This window comes from Muscardinus avellanarius (assembly GCF_963383645.1).
Source record: "Muscardinus avellanarius genome assembly, chromosome: 3".
NCBI lineage: Eukaryota > Metazoa > Chordata > Mammalia > Rodentia > Gliridae > Muscardinus > Muscardinus avellanarius.
Genome location: NC_137788.1, coordinates 129,316,537 through 129,334,540, shown reverse-complemented (window position 1 = coordinate 129,334,540; position 18,004 = coordinate 129,316,537). Strand labels below are relative to the sequence as shown.

The 18,004-nt window shown below is 37.9% G+C and overlaps 1 protein-coding gene across 1 annotated transcript in view; it reads left to right on the top strand.

The window, feature by feature from the left end:
* Nucleotides 1-18,004, top strand: part of HERC1 (HECT and RLD domain containing E3 ubiquitin protein ligase family member 1) — a gene marked incomplete at both ends in the record, with an annotated part of 161,097 nt that overhangs the window by 11,705 nt on the left and 131,388 nt on the right. Inside the window, 6 exons of the mRNA XM_080690546.1 lie at nt 2,699-2,826; nt 6,685-6,829; nt 6,931-7,102; nt 9,769-9,903; nt 10,422-10,587; nt 17,846-17,971. Coding sequence (XP_080546672.1) covers nt 2,699-2,826; nt 6,685-6,829; nt 6,931-7,102; nt 9,769-9,903; nt 10,422-10,587; nt 17,846-17,971 — 872 coding nt within the window. The remainder of the gene's footprint in view (nt 1-2,698; nt 2,827-6,684; nt 6,830-6,930; nt 7,103-9,768; nt 9,904-10,421; nt 10,588-17,845; nt 17,972-18,004) is intronic.

Below are 18,004 nucleotides of genomic sequence, written 5' to 3'. Positions count from 1 at the left end.
AAATTTATATATATATATATATATATATTTATATAAGCATTTTTACAAATATTTACATTTCTGTAAATGTCTTTTAAAATCTAAAGTAAACTGGACATGATGGTACATGCCTGTAATCCTAGCATTTGAGAGACTGAGAGAGGAGGAGGGTTGCAGGTTGAAGGACAACCTCAGCAAAGTAGCCAGGCTCTTAGCAACTTAGACTCTTTCAAAATAAAAAAGGGCTGGGGGTATAGCTCAGAGGTAGAATGCTCCAAGGTTTAATTCTTTGTACCATAAAAAGAAACAAACAACAAAATAGATCGTATATTTCATAGAAATTATAGCCTGCTGGTTTTAATCTAACAATATTTTATTCTCTTTCCTGTATCAATGTGACTATATCATTTTTAAAAAGGTTCAAAGTATTTTTTCATGCGTATGTAGTACAATTTATAAAACAGTTTCTCATTGTTAAGTACCTAAATGGTTTCCAAATTTTTCAATATTTAAAAACACTTGAATAAATGACTAAATATTTGTTCACTTTAACTTTAAAAGTAATTCAGTATTGAAAATGGTATTTTTTTCCTTTTTTTTTTTGTGGTACTGGGGATGGAACCCAGGGGCCTTCTACCTCCAGGTTACACCCCCAGCCCTATTTTTTATATTTTATTTGGAAACAGGGTCTCATTAAGTTACTGAGAGTCTCACTGAGTAGCTGAGGCTGGCTTTGAACCTGCGTGATCCTCTTGTCTCAGCCTCCCAAGCACTGGGATTACAAGCCATGCCTGGCTGAAAATGGTATTATTTAATTTGTATTTCCTTGATTTCTAGTGAGGTTGCATTTATATGTTGGCCATGTAAGTTGTATTGTCAAGTTTTTTATTTTATGAGCTTTTAACTTTTTTGTTGTTACCGGTGTTGAACCAAGGGGAATTCGATCTCTAAACTGTATCATAGTCTTTATTATTTTTTATTATTTTTATTTTTTTGTACTACTGGGAATGGAACCCAGGGGCATTCGATCTCCAAGCCATACATCCATCCCTATTTAATTTTTTTTTATTTTGAAACAGGGTCTCATTAAGTTGTGGAGGGCCTCACTAAGTAGCTGAGGCTGGCCATGAACCTACGATCCTCCTGTCTCAGCCTCCCAAGTACTGGGATTACACATGTACAGCACCACGCCTGGTTACTTTTGATTGTGAAATAGAATCCTGCTAAGTTGTTCAGATAGACCTTGAACCTGGATCCACCTGTTTCAGCTCCCCAAGTGCTCCATGCACCACTACTCCAGCTGGGCTATTTTTTTTTTTTTTTTTTTTTTTTACTGACAGTATCTGTATTTTTAAGTTTGTGTATCTTTAGGGAAGTTTAAAGTGAGTTTAAGGGGATGTTGACTACTGTTGACCTCTTAGGAAATACAGGTGAGAATCCATAAGGTTCTTAAAATCTCTACAAACATATAAGTTTAAAGAAACAAGCCTACCACCAAGACTGTTGGCAATGTTGGAATTTGTTCTTGGGAGGAGATCCCATATTATGATGTTTGAACACACTCTCCTGTTGGATAGTTTCCTTGGAGGGGAGGTTATTTTTTTCTTCAGTATTAGTTTTCTTTAGTTTTGATCTGTCAGACTTCTCCACTTCTGATAAGTCTGGCTTCTCACCCATCTTGACTAAAAGACTGGAGACTGGAAGGCTAGTGGAAGGCCATCCTTGGATTGCGACCTTGCTCTCTCGGGACTAGGTTCTTGACTATTTTTTAAGTTTTAAAACAATTACATGAATATACATTCTTGTCTAGAACTTGTTATTATGCCAGCACATTTGATGTTAGAAATATGACCATTTAGCTAGGGATGGTGGCACACACTTGTAATCCCAGTACTTGGGAGGCTGAGGTAGGAGGATCGTGCGGGTTTGAAGCCAGCCATAGCTACTTAGTGAGGCTCTCAGAAGCTTGGTGAGACCCTGTTTCCAAATAAAATATAAAACAGGTCTCAAGTATACCCCAGAGGTAGAAAGTCCCTGGGTTCTATCCCCAGTCTCTTCCCCTCCCCCACACACCATTTAAATGGGAGAAAGAAAGAAATTCCTCATGTGTCTTCAAAGTGACTTTTGTTGCTTGAGATTAAAATACAAAAGGTTAAGCTGGGTGTGGTGGCGCACATTTATAATCCCAGCATCCTGGAGGCTGAGACCTGAGTATTGCGGTTCGAGGATAGCCTCAGCTACTTAGTGAGGCTCTCTGCAACTTAGACCCTGTTTCAAAATAAAGAATAAAAAGTAGGTTAGGGGGGTGTAGCTCGGAGGTAGAATGCCCCTGGGTTCCATCCCCAGACCTGCCCCACTCCCCAAAATATAATTTGTTAACATTCTCTGCTATCAGAAACTTATAGCTTTCTAAATGTCAGGTTAGTGATGGAAAGATTAGAGATTCATTAAGACAAGTAAATGGAACCAGGCTTAGTGGCACATGCTTGTAATCCCAGTACTTGGGAAGCTGAGACAGGAGGATCACAGGTTCACAGCTCCCCTCAGCTAATTAGTAAGGCCCTTTGCAACTTAGCGAGACCTTGTTTCAAAATAAAGAATTAAAAAAATAGGGCTGGGGGTGTAGCTCAGAGGTAGAATGCCCATAGGTTCAATCCTCAGTACCACACACACGGAAAAGAAAAAAAATTGTTTAACTTGAATGTGTTTGCTTTTATAGGCAAACTTGGCCATGGTGATACCAACAGAGTGTATAAACCTAAAGTTATTGAAGCTTTACAAGGAATGTTCATTCGCAAAGTTTGTGCTGGGAGCCAATCTTCACTTGCTTTGACATCAACAGGGCAGGTAGGAGTAAGGGATGAACATAAAAGAAAGTATTTCAGAGGACTAGGGAACTAAAATCATTGTAATTAAAATTTGAAATTAAAAGAAATACATTTTTTAACAACATACCGAAATGAAATATTTTCTCTTGCTTATAGTATACTTGAGAGGGAACCAAGGTTTTCTAATCTGCCCTGTGTGACCCAGATACATTTTCCTCCAGTTCTCTGTTCTTCGTATTTAGATGATTTTATAAAATTGTTTAGTATTCAGCACCCCTTAAGTCTACCTTAGAGTCATGGGTAATTGGGGATTGCAAGACTAGATCTTGATGTGATATGAACTAAAAAGGCAGAAAGGTGATTAAAAAAGAAATCAACAGAACACTTCATATGGAAAATAACCTGAGGGATTATTCCTTAGGAATAGGGTTAGTCAGGCCTAGGATCATCAGGATCTTTAAAGTTTTTGAACTTTTAAATGTGCGTACTGACTGTTCCCTATTTGTTGAGAGGCTAGATATGATAGACTGATAATATTTGTGCCCTTGTGTCCATCAGTTACAGCAGTGAGAAAATGAGCCAACCACTATTTTCTCACATATAAGAACCCATTATGTGCTGGGCAATGATATAAAAATGTTTTCTAACCCACAAGGCAGGTGAGCAGCAAAACTGTAATTTTTATGTAATTTTTTTTTTTGAGAGAGAGGAATGCCTGTGTCTTAAAAAAATCTAACTCAAATTATTCACCACCTTGTATTTCATGACAGTAATTTCCTACATTAAAAATCCCTCTTTTACATAATTCTTTTTATGGGCTTTGTAGTAAAAATCCATGAATTGAAGTCAGAAAATCACTTATTTGATATATAACCACAGACAAACCACAGACCACCATTGGACATCATATGCTTTTTTTTTTTTTTTTTTTTAATGGGAGAGGAAATAATTTCTCCTTTGCTTACAAATGATCATGTAACAATTATTTTAATTGAAAGTTTCTATAAAGTATCAAGTATAATTTTACTGATAGTGGTAAATAATGAAAAGTAAATCCAGTGTATTGAATTCCAATGTGTCATAAATTACTTGCTACATAGAATAGTTTTATCATGAGTATATTAAGTGAAATTAAATATATATGTTTGGGAGAAAATAAAGCAAGGGAGCAAGAAATACTTTAAACTGATGAGTGGTTCTTTTTACTATTATACTTGTTGAGCATGAGGTGAAGATCAACATTTGCTTTTACTTCAGTCCCATTAGGCCTTTATCATTGCTTATCTTCCTGGAATACTAATGGTAATTCTTATGTTTTAAGACAGGACTTTTTTTTTTTTTTTTATACAGTGTGATCTGATCCCTAAATTCAGGACAAGTATTCTTTTTTTTTTTGGTGGTACTGGAGTTCCTGGAAGCCCTTCTACCTCTGGGCTACACTCCCAGACCTATTTTATATTTTTTTATTTGGAAATAAGCTCTCTTATGCCAGCCGAGGCTGGCTCTGAACCTGGCGATCCTCCTGTCTCCGCCTCCCAAGCGCAAGGATTACAAGCGTGTGTCACCATGCCTGGCACAAGTATTTCTTTTTTTTTTTTTTTTTTTTTTTTTGGTGCTCAACTCAAAGAGCACTGTAAGGGAAAACTCCAGATATGAGGGCCTTTCTGAGTGACACTGTTATACTTTATGAGTGATTTCTATTCTCGGTGGTTATTTTTATTTGTCATTAGTTCCTAACTTCTCCTAAAATAGTCTTTTACTGTACTGGAATTTTATTGCATGCTATACTTGTTTCAGCCCATTAAGTGTCAAATCTTTAGTCCTGCAAATATCCCAATAAAAATGACAAAGATATATTAAAATAGGTTGCAAATCGTAATCGAGAGCTTGTATTAGTTAATATAATTCTCATGCTTGTATTATTATAAAGTTATATGTAATATAGCTATATCACATATAGCTAGTCTTGAACCTGTGATCGCAACAGCCTCCCAAGTGCTGGGATTACAAGTATGTACTACCATGCCCAGCTTTATATGATCTTATCAAAATCCATCGAAGGGAAACATGTATTCGGTTTACTAACTGTTTGGTTTTGTTCATTTTGGGTTGCCAAATTGGCAATTAATCATGCCTTTATCTTTCTTCATGGAAACTTCTCTCCAATCATCTTAAGTCATTTAGTGATTATTTTGATATTAATTAGAATAAATGAAGATGTTTGAGAGAAACTATTGACTACTACTTCATATGCCCTTCCTTTAAAAAATTCACATTATTTTAAATAAAGACATACAGAGTGTGTGTGTGTGTGTGTGTGTGTGTGTGTGTGTGTGTGTGTGTGTTTTACTGGGGATTGAACTCAGAAGACTACTGAGTTGTATCCTTAGCCTTATTTTAATTAATTAATTAATTTTTTTTTGCAGAACTAGGGATGGAACCCAGGGACATTCTACCTTTGAGTTACACCCCCAACCCTACTTTTTATTGTTTATTTTGAAACAGGGTCTCAATAAGTTGCAGAGGGCCTCACAAATTGCTGAGGCTAGCCGTGAACCTGCAGTCCTCCTGCCTTAGCCTCTGAAGTACATGGATTAGAGTTGTGCACCATCATTTCCTGGCTCAAAGAATAGTTGTTATTGTTGTTGTGTTTTCCGGTACTATCTCTGAGCTACACAGCCAAGCCCTATTTTTTCTTTTTTTTTTCTTTTGCAGTACTGGGGATGGAACCCAGGGGCATTCTACCTCTGAGCTGCACTGCACCCCTAGCTCTATTTTTTTTTTTTTAATTCTTTATTTTGAAACTGGGTCTCACTGAGTTGGAAAGGGTCTCACTAAGTAGCTGAGGCTGTCCGTGAACCGCGATCCTCTTGTCTCAGCCTCCCAAATGCTGGGATTACAAGCGTCCTATTTTTTATTTTTCATTTTGAAACAGGGTTTCACTAAGTTGTAGAGGGCCTCACTAAGTAGCTGAGGCTGTCCGCAAACCATGATCCTCCTAGCTCAGCCTCTCAAATGCTGTCAAAGCTTAGTTTTTAAACTAAATCCTGAACCTGAGTTTTGTGATTTATATGATCACACCTTAGTCTAATCTTAGTCTCATCTGCAGATTCAGAAACATGTGAGAAGAAGTATTAAGATGTTATTTCTAAAGCTAAATCTTCCAGTTCTAAGATTGGGCAAATGTAAGCCTATACATAGTAGCTTTAGCAGAATCTTAGATCTTTTTATTTTTTTCTGTGACCGTATTTTTGACAGTCCAGCTGCTTGTCTGCCTGCACAATGAATGTTTGAAAATAGCACAATAAGCCATATGTGGTGGTGCGTGTTTGCAGTCCCACTGCTCCGGAGGCTGAGACAGGAGAAACGCATATTTGAGGCAGGCATCACTACTTAGGTCCTGCTTCAAAATAAAGAATAAAAAATAGGGCTGGGGGTATAGAGTTCAGAGGTAGAATGTCCCTGGGTTCAATTGCCAGTAACACCCACACACACCCACAATAAATCACTGTGACCATATCTTTTTTTTTTTTTTTGGTGGTACTGGGGGTGGAACCCAGGGGGTTTTCTATCTGTGGGCTATACTCCCAGACCAATTTTATACTTTATTTGAAAACAGGGCCTCACAAGTTTTGAGCCTTATTAAGTAGCTGAGGCTGGCTTTGAACCTGTGTGATCCTCCGGTCTCAGCCTCCCAAGCATTGGGATTACAAACATGAGCCACCATGCCCAGCTGTGACCATCTTTAAAATGATTGACACTGTACATTTATTTTGACCTCAGAAAGTTATTTAGTATCTCGTTGTACTGTTGTTTGATGGATGATATTTATTCCTAGACAATTTGACTTACTTGTAGATTATTTCTGCTTTTTCAGGTCTATGCTTGGGGCTGTGGGGCTTGTCTAGGTTGTGGTTCTTCAGAAGCAACTGCTTTGAGACCCAAGCTGATTGAAGAACTGGCAGCCACAAGAATAGTTGATATTTCTATTGGAGACAGTCATTGTTTGGCTCTTTCTCATGGTAAACTCATTTGTTTAAAAAAAATGTTTTTATTTTTATTATTTTCTTAAATATATTACATTTAAATTTGACTTTTCTTTTGTACTTTGTTTTATTTTTAGATAATGAAGTTTATGCCTGGGGCAATAACTCAATGGGGCAGTGTGGCCAAGGAAATTCCACAGGTCCTATTACTAAACCAAAGAAAGTGAGTGGCTTAGATGGCATAGCAATTCAGCAGATCTCAGCTGGAACATCACATAGTCTGGCATGGACTGCTCTCCCTAGGGACAGGTAAAGGTGGCTGTGTTAGAAATTTTTGTGTTTTACTAACAAACACCAGTAAAAACAGAAATAAGTATTTTGTGTATAAAATGGCTGGGATTACAAGTATGTACTGTCCCACTCAATTTAATTGTCTTTTAAGCATTTTTATTTTTTTGTGATAATGGTGATGGAACCTCTGGGCTATACTCCCAGACCAATTTTATATTTTATTTGGAAACAGGGTCTCATTAAGTTGTTGAGAGCCTCACTAATTAGCTGAGGCTGGCTTTGAACCTGTGTGATCTCCTGTTCTTGTCCTTGGCCTCCCAAATACTGAGTTACAAGCATGCACCACCATGCCCAGCTTCTTCTAAACATTTTGAATTCTCTCTCTTGGTAATGATTTTAAAAATGATATGTCTGGATATCAAAAAGGAATGAACTAATTAAAGCCAGAACTAGGCCTTATTGATTTACAATAGTTTTTTAGATTCAGTATCCTTTATCTGGTCTTTTTTTTTTTTTAGGTAGCAACACACACACACACACACACACACACACACACACACACACACACCCCAGCACCCCACCCTCAGCCTTTTCATAAAATGATAGTCATATCTTTTTATATATTTATTTACCAAAATAAATAAACCCAGAGGCATTCTACCTCCAAGCTCTACTTCCAGCCCTATTTTTTATTTTTTCTTTTTCTTTTTTTTTCTTGCAGTAATGGGGATACAATCCTGGGGCATTCTACCTCTGTGCCACATTCCCAGCCCTATTATTTATTCTTTATTTTGAAACAGGGTATCACTGAATTGCAAAGGGCCTCACTAAGTAGCTGAGGCTGTCCTCAAACCCCGATTCTCCTATCTCAGCCTCCCAAATGCTGGGAATACAAGCGTGTGCCACCACACTTAGCGCTTTCTTTACTTATTTTTTCTTTATTTTTTTTTGCGGGTCTGGAGATGGAATCCAGGGGCATTCGACCTCTGAGCTACACCCTCTGCCCTATTTCTTATTCTTTATTTTGAAACAGGGTCTTACTGAATTGTGGAGGGCCTCACTAAGTAGTAGCTGAGGCTGACCACGAACCGCAATTCCTCCGGTCTCAGCCTTCTGAATTCTGGGATTACAAGCGTGCGTCACCATGCCTGGCTATTTTCTTTATTTTTGAAACAGGGTCTCACTAAGTTTTAGAGTACCTCACTAAATAGCTGAGACTGACCTCGAACATGTGATCCTCCTTGTCTCATCTTCCCAAGTGCTGGGATTTTACAAGTGTATGCCACCATGCCCGGCTGTATCTTCTAAACTAATTAGTTGATGATTTTTTAAAATTAGTAGTAGGATATTGAATTTAAGCAATATTAATTTTATTTCAGATACTTATGGATATATACTGAATGATTTATAACTTAAGACTATAAATTCTGAAGGGGCTTATTATGATATTCTAACCAATTAAAAGTATTTATAGATAATTATATCCTCCCAAACAAAACCCAGAAAAGTTGACTATATATAATTTGCTCTTAGTATTAAATATTTAACTTCAACTTCATATGTATCATGTATGTAGTTGTCTTCTAAGAGCTTGGAAATCTTCCTTCAAAATTTTTTTTTGGTGGTACTGAGGTTTGAACCCAGGGGCATTCTACTCCTGAGCTACAGCATATTTTTTTTTTTTTCTTTTTAAATTTTGAAACAAGGTCTTACTAAGTTGCAGAGGGCCTTGCTAAGTTGCTGAGGCTAGCTAGGAACATGTGATCCTTCTGTCTCAGCTTCCCAAGTACTGGGATTACAAGCATGCACCATCTGACTGACTTCAGAATTCTTTAAAAAGAAAATAGGTTTCAAGCTGGGCTTGGTGACTTACTTTTGTAATCCAGTACTTGGGAAGCTGAGATAGGGAGAATCAAGGTTTGAGGATAGCCTCAGCAATGGAGTAGGACTGTCAGCAACCTGCAATCTACTGAGGTTCAAAGCAAAAATCAAAAAGGGTTGAGGGTAGCAGGGTGTGGTGGCGCACGCTTGTAATCCCCGCACTTGGGAGGCTGAGACAGGAGGATCGCGCAGGTTCGAAGCCAGCCTCAGCTACTTAGGCTCTCAGCAACTTAGTGAGACCCTGTTTCCAAATAATATATAAAATGGGTCTGAGAGTATAGCCTGGAGGTAGAAAGCCCCGTGGGTTCCACCCCCAGTACCACCAAAAAGAATAAATAAATAAATAAAACAGAAAGGGTTGAGAGTATACTTTGGATGTTGAATACCTCTGGGTTCAATTCCCATTATCACACACACACACACACACACACACACACACACACACACACACAAATTTAGTATGTCATTCTATAGTGTTAGGCTAATTTTCTTATTTTGAAATGCATATTTTATAGACACTAAGAACCAGAATTTAGTAGATCATGTGGCTAAACCCTCTGCTTTCAGATGAATGGGTATCCAAACCTTTCAGTGCAGGCAGTGGTAATATTTTCATCTTGATGGCAAATTATTGGTTTTCTATGGTTGTTAAAATGAAGGATTTTTATCACCTTTATAATCAGAAGGTTTCCCATGTGTCTTGTTTAAATCTCTCAGCTTTACCATTTTCATTTTTTGTTTTTGATCATGTATGGAAATTTCATTTTAAGGCTTTTTCATGATTTTCTTATATTTCTTTCTAGGCAAGTTGTTGCATGGCATCGGCCTTACTGTGTAGATCTTGAAGAGAGTACCTTCTCACACCTGCGTTCTTTTCTTGAGCGATACTGTGATAAAATAAATAGTGAGATTCCCCCACTCCCTTTCCCTTCATCAAGGTATGTTGTAGATATATATGTGTGTTGTGTATGTTTGTGTATGAATGTGTATTACGTTTTGAAATTTGACTATTTTTTCCCCCCAAATCTATGGAACTTCTAATTGTTAGAAAGGAGTTAAACTTAATATAGTTAATAACTTTTAAATTAAAAGTTATCCATAATTTTACAAATTGCATTTTTTTTTTTTCGGTCCTGGGGATTGAATCCAGGGGCATTCTACCTCTGATCTACAACCCTAGCCCTATTTTTATTTTTTATTTTGAAACAGGGTTTCACTAAATTGCAGAGGTCTCACTCCTTAGCTGAGGCTGGCTGAGAACCTTTGATTATCCTGTCTCAGCCTCCCAAGTACCGGGATTACAAGTGTGTTCTATCATGCCCAGCTCACAAATCACATTTAAAAATTACTGTTGGTCATTATGACAAAATTTACACAGAGAAAAAAATGTTACCCAAACTGGATAGCAAATAGACTTTTATTTTCTAAAAACTGACAGCCATTTATTTGGTTTCAGGGAACACCACAATTTCCTCAAGCTGTGCCTGAAGCTGCTTTCAAATCACCTTGCTCTTGCACTTGCAGGAGGGGTAGCCACCAGCATTCTTGGGAGGCAGGCAGGTCCACTTCGAAATTTGCTCTTTAGGCTGATGGACTCAACGGTTCCAGATGAAATCCAAGAGGTAAGAGAATAGGAGCTGTGTGTGACTCTGTGCCTCGGGCCGCAACTTTTCCTGAAATTTTAGGTATGTGATGTATGCAAGTATACACTGGACCATTCAGTTGCATGTTCTTGTTCTTACTCCTATTTTTTTTTTTTTTTAATGGGAATAGGTGTTTTTAGTTAACTCATCCTTTAACACAAACCAAATTGCTATCTCTGAGAAATCCCTTGGTTTTTTATCTCTGACGAGTTTGGGTTTCTCTCACATATGTTCTCATTGCATCACATTGTAGTGTAGCTGCCTCTATAAATGCATTTCTCCTTTTCACTGGATGGTAGATTTCTGAGAGTAAAAACCCAGGTGTTTGTGTGTGTGTGTGTGTGTGTGTGTGTGTGTGTGTGTGTGTGTGCTGTCTTTTTTCTTTTTTTTGTTTTGTTTTGGTGCTGGGGGTTGAACCCAGGCGTGTTCTGCCTCTGAGCTATACCCCCAGCCCTATTTTAGTTTAAAGTAGAGTCTCACTAAGTTGCAGAGGTTCTCTCTTAGTAGCTGGGGCTGGCCATGAACTTGCGATCCTCCTGTCTCAGCCTCCCAAGTACTGAGATTACAAACATGTGCCACCATGTCTAGCTAGACAGTACATTCCTAAATAACCAATGGGCCAAAGAAAAGATCACAGTGAATATTAAGACATACTTTGAATTAAATGAAAATAAAAACATAATGAAATCTGTGTCTAGTAGGAAAATTTATAGCTGTGAATGCCTATGTTTAAAAGTAGTATACATCTCAAGCCAATAATTTAACCTTTTACCTTAAGAAATTAGAAAAAAGTAGAGTCAAATAAACCCAAGATAAGTAAAAAAAGGGAAATAATATAGATTAGAGGGAAATTAAAGAAATAAAGGATAAGAGAACACTTTGAAAAATCAGTGAAATCAAATATCAGTTCTTTGCAAAGATTAATAAAATTGATAAACCTCTAGCTTGACTAACAAAAAAGGAGAGTAGAGTTAAATTACTCAAATCAGAAAGCCTACAGAAATAAAAGAGGATTATAAGAGAATACCATGAATAGTTGCGTGTCAACAAATTAGATAACCTAGGTGAAACGGACAAAATCTGAGGCAAACATATATTACTAAAATAACTCAAGAAATGGAAAATCTGAATTAACCTGTAATGAGTGTAGAGATTGAGTTTATAGTATGAATATTTGTAAAAATCCCATAAAGACCAGATAGTTTTATTGGTGCACTCACTAAATATTTAAAGAAGGAGTTACACCAACCCTTCACAAACTCTTCAAATATGGAAGAGAAATGAATATTTTTTTCATATTCTATGAGGCAGATATTATTGTGATACCAAAAACATGCACTTTTTTTGCATGTATGTGGTACTAGGGATTGAAACCAGAGATTTTCTATCTCTGAGCTATCTGCTCTATACCTGGAATGCTGTTTTATTTTATTTTCAAAGAGAGTTTCGCTGAGTTAACACATGCTAGCCTTGAACCTGTGAGCCTCCTGTCTCAGCCTCCTAAGTACTGGAATTATAGGCATGTGCCACTGTGCCCAGCCAAAGAAAAGAAAACTATAGATCAGTATATATGTGTGTGTGTGTGTGTGTGTGTGTGTGTGTGTGTGTGTGTATGTATGTATGTATGTATATGTATGTATATGTATGTATATGTATGCATATGTAGAGGTTGGCTCCAGGGGAATTCTACCTTTGAGCTCCAGGCCTTTACAAAAAATTTAAAAAAATTTTTGAAGCAGAGCCTCCCTTAGCTGCTAAGGGTCGCATGAAGTTAGTGAGGCTGGCCTGAAACCTATATGATCCTCCTGTTTCAGTCTTCCAGGGACTGGGATTATAGATGTGTGCTACCATGCCCAGCTTCCATTTTGAATATAGATGTAAAAACCCTCAAATTATTAGGAAATCAAATCCAGAAAATTCTTTAAAAGATTATACATTAGGACCAAATGAGACATATCCTAGGAATGCTAGGTTGACTCAAATTATGAAAATTAGCCAGGTACGGTGGAGCACACCTGTAATCCTAATACTTGAGAGACTAAAAACAGGAAGAGCATGGTTTTGCAGCCAGCCTCAGCAAGTTAGTGAGGCCCTCCACAACTTAGTGAGACTGTTTCAAAAACCAAAAAATAAGCCAGGTGTGGTGGCACATGCTTGTGTTCCCAGCATTTGGGTGGCTGGAACAGGAGGATTGCAGTTTGCTGAAAGTCTCAGCTACTTAGTGAGGCCCTTTGCAACTCAGTGAGGCCCTGTCTCAAAATAAAAAAATAGGGTTGGGGTGTAGTTTAGAGGTAGGATGCTCCTGGGTTCCATCTCTAGTACTGCAAAAAAAAAAAAAAGAAAAAAAATTATATGTATATATATATATATATATGCATATATATTATGTGAACATATATTTGTGTGCCATATATATAAACAAAAATATAAAAAGAAAATAGGAGTGAGAGTATATCTCAGAGTTAGGCCCTAGGTTAAATTCCCAGTACCCCACCACAAGTATGTGTTATGTATATATATGAGTACACATATATATGAAAATTAGATGGAAGAATCATTAGCTGAAGACCAGCCTGGTCAACATGAGAATCCATCTTAAAACCAATAAAAAGCCAAGCTTGGTGGTTCCTGCCTGCATTCCCAGTACTTGAGAGACTGAGGCACAAGGGTTACAAGTTAGAGTCCAGCCACAGCAATGAAGAAAAATGTGATCATCTCAATAGATGCAGAAAAAGCACTTACAATTCAACATCTTTTCAGGGCAAAAGTATTTATTAAACTAGGAGTAGAAGGAACTTAACATGTTAAGAACATCTGTGAAAAATTCATGGCTAATATCATCTTAGTGGAGAAAGACCTTGAAAAATTGTCCCCAAGAATATGAACAGGACAGCTGGGCGTGGTGGCAAACACTTGTAATCCCTGAGCTTGGGAGGCTGAGACAGGAGGATCGCACGGGTTCAAAGTTAACCTCAGCTACTTAGTGAGGCTCTCAGCAACTTAGTGAGACCCTGTTTCCAAATAAAATATAAAATAGGTCTGGGAGTATAGCCTGGAGGTAGAAGAGCCTCTGGGTTCTACCCCTAGTACCACCAAAAAAAAAAAAAAAAAATATATATATATATATATATATATATATATATATGAACAGGACAATAGATTTTCATGCCATTTCTGTTCAACCAGGGCAATTATGCAAGATAAAAAAAAGTAAAAGAGCCGGGCGTGGTGGCACACGCTTGTAATCCCCACGCTTGGGAGGCTGAGACAGTAGGATCGCACGGGTTTGAAGCCAGCCTCAGCTATTTAGTGAGGCTCTCAGCAACCTAGTGAGACCCTGTTTCCAAATAAAATATGTATAGCCCGGAGGTAAAAAAGCCTCTGGGTTCCACCCCCAGTACCACCAAAAAAAAAAAAAAAAAAAAAAAAAAAAGTAAAAGATATGTAGATTAGAAAGGAAGAAGCAATTTTTTTCTTCTTTTTTTTTTTTTTTTTTGGTGGTACTGGGGGTGGAACCCAGGGGCATTCTACTTCTGGGCTATTTTGTACTTTATTTGGATTCAATCTCCAGTACTAGAAAAAAAATTTTTTTGAAAACATTTGTATTAAAAGGCTCACAGGACTTCCGGGAAGATGGCGACCGAGAAAAGCGGGGCTTAAGAGTCCCGCTAACAACCAATCTCCATTACCACAAAAAGAGCGCCTTTCATAGCCAGAAAACACCATCACCAGAAAAACAAAAAAAACCACCAGGCTCCAGAGAGAAAGCGGACTGATAACAGAGCTCAGGGCCACAGAGGAGACACACGCGCCCGAGGACGCGGCAGCAGCGCCATACTGCCGGCGGCAGCGGCGAACTCAACGGACGGCTATAGCAAGCCAGGTGAGCCGCTGCGGAACAGCCAGGCGGGATCTTTCGGCGCAGACAGCATTTAAAGCTCCCAGTGGCTGAGCTCAGCACACGCTGCAGGGATTCAGAGTGGAAAACAAAACCAGAGAAGAAAAAATACGCCAGCCTCATGGCCGAGGGCGTGGCAGAGGCGCCATATTGCCACCAGCGGCGGCGGCAGCAGCAGTGAATTCACTGAGTCCAGTACAGCTACATCTGCGTACTCAAGAACAGTGAGTCAAATTGCGGGCCACAGAGGAGAAATCGCAGTATTGTGCCTCCTGGGACTTGACCCAGTGAGGGAGTGGTGGTGGCAGAGATATCACACCATAGGAGAACGTGCAACCTGGCACCCCCCATAGTTTAAAGCAGCCTCTATCGACTCTCTGGGTCGGAGACTCTGTGATACAACACAGTAAAGAAGTAGTGGGGTCTGAGATAATACAGACTCGAGATCCAGAGCACCTTAAGTGAAGCCATAGTGACCCAAGGGAAGAACCCAGAGAAGGCACAAACCTCCGAAATCATGGGAAAGAGGAATAACACTGGAGTAATGAATGTGCACAACCCCACAACATCAGAACCTGATAAAACAGAAAATCAGAGATTTCTAGAAGATCAAATCAGGAAAATAACTGTAGAAATAATAGAGGTGCTTCGAAAAGAACTCAGAGAGAGCCAAAAGGAGATAAAGGATGCAATTAATAAAGTAAAGGCCTCAATTCAAAGCACAAACAACAGATTAGACCACATGGAGAACAGAATCTCGCTCTTAGAAGATGAGCAATCCAAAAATGAATGCATAGTTTCTAATCTAGAAAAAAATTTCCAACAGCAGGAATCTGATATTGAAGAAATATGGGCCCATCTTAAGAGAGCTAACCTAAGAATAATTGGACTAGAGGAGGGAAAAGAAAGTGATACCAAAGGGATCAACAATCTCTTCAAGGAAGTAATAGCAGAAAATTTTCCAAATATAGAGCAAGAGGTTGATACACAGATCCAGGAAACTTATAGAACTCCCTTTAGACAGGATCGGAGCAGAGGATCCCCACGCCACATAATTGTCAAAATGACCAATGTGGAAGCCAAGCAGAGAATCTTAAAGGCAACAAAAACAAAGGGCCAACTGACATTCAGAGGCAAACCAATTAGAATCACTCCAGACTTCCCAAACCAAGTCATGAGAGCCAGAAGGGCTTGGAGTAACATATTCCAAACTCTGAAAGAAAACAACTTCCAGCCAAAAATTTCCTATCCAGCAAAACTTTCTATCAAAGTAGATGGAGAAATAAGAAGCTTCCATGACAAAGAGAAACTGAAGGAATTTATGTCTTCAAAACCAGCGCTAGAGAAAATACTCAAAGAGATTAACTACAAAGAAGAAATAGGTAACACTCACCAGAACCAGAGAAACAAGAGTTTCCATCCAACAGACAACTAAGATTGGTTATCTGTGGAGATTCATTATTTATGTTAGTCTTTTACCTATCTCTAAGTTGTATTGTTTGCCTTTATTGTTGTTAATTTTTAGGATTTCTAGTTGGAATATTAATATACCTTCAGATATAGCATTTGGAAATATTTTATCCAATTCTATTAGTAACTTTTAACTCCGTTTACATTGTCTTTGGATATACAATATTTTTTTTATTTTTTAGGGAGTTTGTATATTCTTCTGTTGCCTGTGCCATTGAAATCATATCCAAGAAATCACTGCCAATTTCAGTGTTGTGAGGTTTTATGACCCAGATTTTCTCCTAAAAGTTTATAGTCTTAAGATTTATATTTAGGTCTTTTATCTATTTTGAGTTAATACTTGTATGTGGGATTAGGTAAAGGTCCAATTTTATTCTTTTCCATGTAATTATTATTTTTCAACAATATTTAGTTAAAAGATTATTATTTCCACCACCAAATGTTCGTGGAAACCTTGTCAAAAATAACTTGACAATATAGGGAAGAATTTAGCTCTAGGCTTGTATTTAACTCCAATGGTCTATATATCTGCCTTTAGAACAGTACTACACTGTTTCAATTATTGTAGCTTTATATGGTTTGAAATCAGAAAATATATATCTGCTAGCTTTGTTCTTTTTCAAGATCGTTTTGGGTATCTAGAATTCATACTCCATATTAGGATAGATTTTTTTCTGAAAAATAAATATATAAATATATGATAGTTTCACCTAAAAAAACAGAAAAAAATATGCTCTAGTAAGAAAGAAAGCAAAAAGAAATATTGAAATGCTATCTTTAAATCATCAAACGCTTGGTATCAGACAAATGAAACTGTTATGTGAGATTATCATTTTTAATTTTGGATAAATTGCTATAATACTAGATGTCAACCACTAAGCCAAGCATGGGAAGGAGGGATGGGGAGAGAATGGGGTGGGGATCGGGTGGGGGCTGACTGGGCGATGTGTGCATGTATGTCTACAAAAGTTTGTATCCCACTATGATGTATGAATACAGTGCACCAATAAAATAAAATTAAAAAAAAAAAAAATAAAAGGCTCACAGAATGAGAGAAATATTTTAAAGTCAGATATCTGATAAAGGTTCTAGATTTTAGACTCTACCAAGAATCCTTATAACTCAACAATAAAGACAACAATTCTGATGTTACTAATTTATTTTTATGGTACTGGGAATTGAACCCAGGTACTTTGTAGCTCTGAGTTACATCCCCCTTCCTATTTTATTTAATTAATATTTAGTTTATTTATTTTTGGTGGTACTGGGGTTCCTGGAAACCCTCCTGTCTCCGGGCTACACTCCCAGACCTATTTTTATACTTTTTTAAAATTTGGAAACAGGGTCTCTTAAGCCAGCACGGCTGGCTTCGAACCTGCGTGATCCTCCTGTCTCCGCCTCCCAAGCGCGGGGATTACAAGGGTGCACCACCACGCCTGGCTTGGTCTTTATTTTGAAGGAAACTTATATATCATGTTATTTAAATCTTTCAGGACGGGCGTGGCGGTGCACGCTTGTAATCTCAGCATTTGGGAGGCTGAGACAGAAGGATCGCAGTTCGTGGACAGCCTCAGCTACTTAGGCTCTCCGCAACTTAGTGAGACCCTGTTTCAAAATAAAGAATAAAAAATAGGGCAGTGAGTGTAGCTAGGAGGTTGAGTGCCCCTGGGTTCCATCCCCAGACCCGGAAAAAAAAAAACCAACAACATAAAAACGCTATCTAAAGGACTTTTATACTTTCTTTTTTTCACATGCCACCTTCTTTAGACTGTCATGATCCTAATAGTTAATGGAGTCATTTCTCATTTGTTTTTATAAAAAAAAAATAAGAACTGGGCCAATCAATCTACTTTTCTGTCTTTATATTAGGTGGTAATTGAGACTCTGTCTGTGGGAGCAACCATGCTATTACCTCCATTACGAGAACGGATGGAATTGCTTCATTCTCTTTTACCCCAAGGACCTGATAGATGGGAAAGCTTATCTAAAGGACAGGTGAGCCTTTGCATGGTAATCTAAGCTAGTAAT